Raw genomic sequence first — 6,753 nt, forward strand, 5'->3', positions numbered from 1 at the left:
CTGGGGTGTTAGTGTGTATGATGTACACATAAGCCCATCTGTGAACTGCTTGCTGTTTGGTTTCATTCTGTTTTCAATGACTCCTTTTATTTTCATGATAAAATAAATATTCGGTGGTTCTCAACTATGGACAGTATACACCACCAAAGAGTGTTTGACATTGTATGAGGGCGATTGATTGTCTTCATGACGGGGGATCTTATTGTCATTTATTGGCCATGGACTAGAGATGCAAAACACCCCACAATATTGTGTCTGCACAAAAAAACACTGTCCCATCAAAAATTCCAATACTGCTCATCCAACATTAGTACTTAAAGGAAACCATTCAGGTATTCTTAAGAAAAAAAAATACATGATTCAGGTGAACTTAATCATTTGTTCTCAAGATTCTAGTGCCCCAAGTGGACAGAGTTAATAAATAGGGACTGTTGTAGATACAAAGTATGTTTCTGTTTAAGATGCTACTGCATCTTACACATACATAGATGTAAAGTCTTGCTATTAATACTATGGGGAAAATATATAAGACCCTCAGTCTCAATATCTTCATAGTTTAACCCAAAAGAAAAGTTCCTACTTATAACGTAGTTCCTACTATGAACAGTATAATGGTGATTAAATATAATCGAATTCTGGTCTTATATTAACGTCATTCATTCACTCATTCATCTATTCACAAAATACCTACAAAGTATCTATCATGCTAGACACTGTTCTAGTAGCTAGGAAGTCACTATAATAAAACAGGGACATCTCCTGCCAATCATGGAATTTTCACATGACTGTATTTTTTATCTACTACACATATATACAAATACATACATAATTTCAGTTAGTGATAGACACTATGCAGACAAAATAAGGCAGGAAAGTGGCTAGAGAGTAATGGGAGAGATATCTATTATGAGGAGCACAGGAAAGGAAGTGACATTTGAGCAGAGCCCTGAGTGATGTTGAGAAAACAGCCATGCACGTGTCTGTGGGAAAAGTATTACTGGCAACGAGAACAGCAAGAACAAAATCAATAGAAAACAATAAAATTGGCATGTTTAAGAAACAGCAAAAAAGTGTGATTGGAATGGAATGAGCATGGGGGACATTACAAGAGGCAGGCAGAATGTTTAGTGCTTTGTGGTGATGGAAGTGGAGAGTTTTATGCACAAAAATACATGGTCTGATTTTTTTTTTTAATCACTAATTAGGGTAGTAAGAAGACAAAACTCAGAACTAGGATACCATACTACTTTAGAAACTAGAACTATGATAACACACACAAATCATGAATCAGATATAGCAATACCTTCGTTAAATTGCCTGATTGGGGTGGGTACTGGTTAGGAGAAGTTAGCCAATTTTATTTTAAAACTATGTGGAGCCAAAACATCCCTGCACAAACTTCTGCCACACTTTTCTATATGGGCCAGGTCATTAATCAATCTCTTAATATAATAATTTTTTAAAAGCACTTTGCCCTCTTCAGCCCCCTCAAACTTAAAACCAAACCACTATCTTCAATATTAACACACTTTGAAAGAAGTCTGTAATACCACTAGCTTAAATGTTTTTGTTTGTTTGTTTGTAGGTGAGGGTTGTGAGGCAACCCTTGGTTGACCTCACAGATTGCAAGGACCTTGTCAGCTTAAAAGTCCTTATTTTTTTTTAGTTTTTATGTCTACAGCACCTGCTCTTCCTTGGTGGTCTCCCATCCAAGTATTAACCAGGCCCGATCCTGCTTAGCTTTCAAGATCAGAATGGGATCCGGCTTGTTTAGGGTAGCATAGCCAAAGACAACACTAGCTTAAATGTCTGCTGACTTGAGCTAACTGAAATAAACATACAAGTAAAAATTAAATCCCAAAAATGTTCACATTAGACTATAAGAGAATATTTTGGGAGCCATAAAAAATAGCTATTTCAAATATAATTTATTAGAGAGGTACAATAATAAAAGTAGATTAAAGCAAATGAGACAAAGACAAAACTTGTTAAAACTATCAAGTTTAGAGAAATAATGCTGACAACTCTATTGTGTAGTTATCCTCAGACTTCCAATTTGCAAGACACCTTGGTTTGGTTTATTCGGCACTTCTTCATCTTTCATAAAATCTTGTTGGCACATTTATTTATTATCATTAGCCAAATGATTATTAGTCAACATGACTGAGCACCTGCTGTGTGTGTTGAGCTAGAATACAAAGTTTTGCTGTTAAAGAGATTAGTAATGTATCAGAAAAAGATAACGATACGATTACATTCTATTTATTGACATTGAACTGAATGTACCTGTTGTACCTGAGAGAATGTATCTGAGACACTGAGACTTTCAGATAGAGGTGACTTCATCTCTACTAACTTAACACATCATTAATAACTTACAATATGAGAGTGTTAAATAAATTGTCAGTACATGAGAATTCAGAAGGCTGGGTGACTAGAGAGGTTCAGTAGGGACTTCACAGATATTTTACTTTAAGAGATTCTTTCAGGAAGGATTAAAACTTATATATGCAAATAATTCATTCTTATTTAAAAAGAACGATTTTTACATCTTTTTATAAATATTTGGGGCCACTTAGGGTGGGTATCATAAAAATATGATTGAGAAGCAATCACTAAAGTATACCATATTGTGCACTCTTTAACTAATACAGAAACTCAGAACTCTAGAACCAGAAACATATAAATCTTCTTATAGTGCTTAAACCATTTCTCCTAAACTTGGTCTGTTTTCCCTACAAATGGCTTTAACATTTTCCAAAATGTCTTACTAAACGTGTTTTCCCTCCACGGGTTAAAAAAAAAAAAAAATAATAACAAAGGTCATAAGGCACATTTCGAAGATGGTGGCAGGAGATTTCCTGCTTCAAAAATGTTGGAAGCCCCTAGTTTAAAGCCGTCTTAAACAGGTATATCTGCTGGGGGGTGATGTCTTCCTGCTGTTATACCTACACTTCAAGTCGAAGAAGACATAACTACTCGTGTGTCTTGAAAATTTGATAAGGGTAAAAAACAGTTGCTGACAATTCTTGACCTTACTTTTAAGCCAGCTTTTCGAAAGCTCACTAAAACAGTTTAGCAATAAATACTTGGGACGCGTGTGGCGATGCCCACTAAACTCGCTCCTCCTCTTCTCGAGTAGAGCGTGACAGTCATCCCATAGCCAGTCACAGGAGAGCGCGCTCGTGCATCCTGGGAGTCGTAGGCAACGGGGATTGTGGGAAATGTAGTTTAGCGACTCCACTTTGCTTGCCATTCCTGTAATGGCTGCTTCTTGGAAGGTAATGTAATAATTCTTTCCAAAAGATACTTAGGTTGTTCCAGTGTATTTATATAACGGGGCGGGGGGGGCGCAGATTTACACCCTGCAGGGCCTAAGCAGAGGTTCTTTTTAAAATCTTAATATTAAGTCCTAGAACGAACTTGTCTCTCGGGTCGATACATTTTGTTTTTCCTGTGTGGGCGAACTGACCAACCTTAAGTCTAGTTCACTTCTTGAGCAAACTGTTTTCTCTAGTTATTACCCATTTCTCTCCCTTCCGTTAAACCTCCCTGCCCTGCATTGACTCCAGCTGCCTCATAATAATAATGGCAAAAAAGATGATGATGATGATGAGTAATTTTTAAATCCTCTCACCCTCTTCTGATAATAGGCTTTGTCACGTGGAACCTCTTAGCCTCAGCGTTCCGGAGCTCCAGGAAGGGAGTATTTAAAGTCAGAATTATACATATATTGTTTCTTTGGTAAGTCTTAATAACTTCCCACAGCTTCACAGTTAGATGTTGTGTGACTTTTACCAGATTTGTCTGCATTTCCTAGATGGGAGAGACCTTAAGAAAATGTAATTTTTACTCACTAGGATATTTTAAGTTTCCAAGTGAGTGACTCGTGCATATTTTGTTTGTTCTTAATTGTGTTCTACTGTTCAGTTTGTTTGGCTGATTCACTTGGTGTTGGCATCATAGAGTGTGGAAAAGTCGCTAGAGTCAGGTAGTTATCATGAGAGGTAGAGCTTAGTCTCAGATGACCATCTTTAAGTAGTGTTTTCTTCTCTTTGTTTGCACGATAAAATGAGATGTATCTAAAGTTTAAATTTAAAAGGTTGTATAGGCTATTTGTCAAATACATTTGAAAAGATAGAAATTTTAATGGTTTCTTTTTGTTTCCATGTGTTTAGTTTCTAGAAACTTTCAGCACCCAAGATCCAGCCACCTCAAGGTCCCAACATCATGACCTCAGTCTCAGCGCAATTGTTCTTAGTCCTCATTTCGCTGCTTTTGGTGCTGCCTATTGTTGAAGCAGTAGAAGCCGGAGATGCAGTCGCTCTCTTATTAGGTGTGGTTCTCAGCATTACAGGCATTTGTGCTTGTTTGGGGGTATATGCACGAAAGAGAAATGGACAGATGTGACTTTAAAGGGCCTCCTGAATCAAACCTTGCCCTGAAAACATTTGTGCAATTTAGGTTAAAAACTGAGCTTTGGTGTCTGAAAGTTCCCAAGAAACAGTTAATAAGGTAATTTTACATTCATAGTTATTTCCCTATCAATGGGAATAAATCGTTGTCAACTGGAATAAAAATGCTTTTTTTCACAACAAATAATGCACTGAAAAATGCATTCTACAATTTGTATTTGCTAATTAGAGGGTCAAAGAAGTAAGATGGCTGAAATTTGCATAAGTAATATTTCATAGTCCCAGAATTATCAAAGCACATGAAATTTTAAGGAGACTCATGCCCAGAATCCTAGGAAGTTGCCACCGTTCAGTTGTAATCACTGCTTCCTGCGTTGCTGAGGAGTCTTTTCTCTATTTTTATTAATTTTTGTTTTGTTATCCCCAAGTTAATATTGTACTTAGATAGCAAATACAGTCAGAACTTAAAACTTTTATTTTTTGGTGGGGGAGGAAGGTTAGAAAAATGTATTCAATATATTCAACCCTGAAATAGAGAAAAGATTTAATGGAAAAAATACTTTATATTGACATTGAAATGGAGAAAGAGATTTAATGTTTAAAAAAGCCATTATATTAACTGAGTAACACCCCTACGGTGAGAAATACTATATTAAATATAAACCCATATGTTGTCATTTTATGTGTGGTGTCTATTTGTTTATTTTAAGCTGTTTTTAATCTTTCTGTAGACTTTCATATAAGCTAAGTGAGAAGAGCAGGATTCCTTACCTTAGCTGATCACACTAGTTTATAGAGACAATCTGAAAAACGAGAAATGGGCAGCATCGAGGTAGGAGAGGCCCTTGGTAGAGAATCTACAGGTAGGGAAGGAAAATGTAATAGTCTATACTTATTTACACACCAACTGATGAAACATACGCTTTCTGACCTTGCTACTTTGTGTCTTCAAATCAGCAATATCACCTATGGACTTGCTACAAATGCAAAATCCCAGGCCCCACCTAGATGGGATCAGAATCAGCATTTGTTTCAGAGCCCAGGATAATTCGTATGCACATTAAAGTTTTAAGACTGCTCTAACTTGTTGGAGCCCAAGAATCACCCAAAGCACTTGATAAAACTCTCAGATTCTCAGGTCTCTCTACCAGTTGTTTTGTAGTCATATGTTGGGGACTGGAATGCTATGTTTAACAAGGGCCCCCAGTGTTTCTTTTGATTCTGTAGATACAGCCAACATAGAATAATCTGAGTAAATAAAACTTTAGTGCCTTGCTGGAAGCAGGTAGTCAAGATTTTTCTAAAATAATGCGTTATCTAATCTAGCTCTCCATGTGATATCGGGAACCATAATTTTGGCCAGAAAACAGGCAGCAGCAACCTAACATTCTATTTACAGTGCATTTCTGCAGGTGTGAGCTGATCTAGCTAAAGTGAGGGATTTGGTGGAGGGTACAAGGATTAAAAGATAGTCACTCTGTTTTTTATTAAAACTATATAATGGATCTATTTTTGTCATAGCTGTTTTGTTTTTTCACCCAAGAAAACTAACATTTTTTTGTTCAGAGAAATTGGCAGTTATACATTATGTAATTAATAGACCTTAATTTTACATGCCTCTTTAAAAAAAAAATTATATATATATATAATTTTTATACATAAAATTATATATAAATTCCTTTTACTATATATATATATAGTAAAAGGAATGCAGATCATGGAATAGTTTACCCTGTCTCATAAAAACTAGCCCATTGGTACTGATGTACCAGGTAGAGAGGCTTCTTTCCTATATGTCTGAACTTTTCCATTGATATTGGGAGAAGTCAAACCTAAAGAATATTTTAAATCACAGTATGTTAGTCATTTAATCACTTCCAGACACTATTTTTAAATGTTCAAAATAAGACTACAGGCAAACATTCTTTAATGAATGTGTATTTCCAGAAGTACCTAGAAGGAATTAGAAAAATGCTATTTTCCTATTTTAACCTTATAAGACAGCATTCAGGAATTTTGATAGACATGAAGGGGAATACCTTCTCTATTTTTAGCCTCTTCTAATCTATCTAGGTTGCATTATATGGTTTTGCCTAAAAGAACAGAAACTCTTAACCTTTTTGATGAAAGGTATGCTCATTTCCTAAAAAAAAAACATATATGCTGGAATTTTTAAATTCAGAAATTCACAGAGCCTAAAGTTCATCCAGAAATCCCAAATTACAAATTTCTGCTCATGAATTCTTTTTTTGAAGTTTTTTCCAATTCTATAATTCCTTGATTTGCCCTAAGAGATAACACCTGCTGTTGGAATAGTTATATATTGACAAATGTTCCC

The 6,753-nt window shown here is 35.7% G+C and overlaps 1 protein-coding gene across 1 annotated transcript; it reads left to right on the forward strand.

Moving 5' to 3' along the window:
• The first annotated feature begins 3,172 nt into the window (after nt 1-3,172).
• On the forward strand, nt 3,173-5,097 carry LOC105300282 (small integral membrane protein 30). The gene is made up of 3 exons (XM_023537960.1): nt 3,173-3,281; nt 3,654-3,744; nt 4,179-5,097. The coding sequence occupies exon 3, from the start codon at nt 4,231-4,233 to the stop codon at nt 4,408-4,410; it is 180 nt and encodes a 59-aa protein (XP_023393728.1). The 5' UTR covers nt 3,173-3,281; nt 3,654-3,744; nt 4,179-4,230; the 3' UTR covers nt 4,411-5,097.
• The last annotated feature ends 1,656 nt before the right edge of the window (nt 5,098-6,753 follow it).

Source organism: Pteropus vampyrus, unplaced genomic scaffold (assembly GCF_000151845.1).
Source record: "Pteropus vampyrus isolate Shadow unplaced genomic scaffold, Pvam_2.0 Scaffold206, whole genome shotgun sequence".
Classification (NCBI taxonomy): domain Eukaryota; kingdom Metazoa; phylum Chordata; class Mammalia; order Chiroptera; family Pteropodidae; genus Pteropus; species Pteropus vampyrus.

Coding starts and splice junctions, on each gene's coding strand:
- LOC105300282 (XM_023537960.1), top strand. CDS start 4,231: ATGACCTCAGTCTCAGCGCAATTGTTCTTAGTCCTCATTTCGCTGCTT.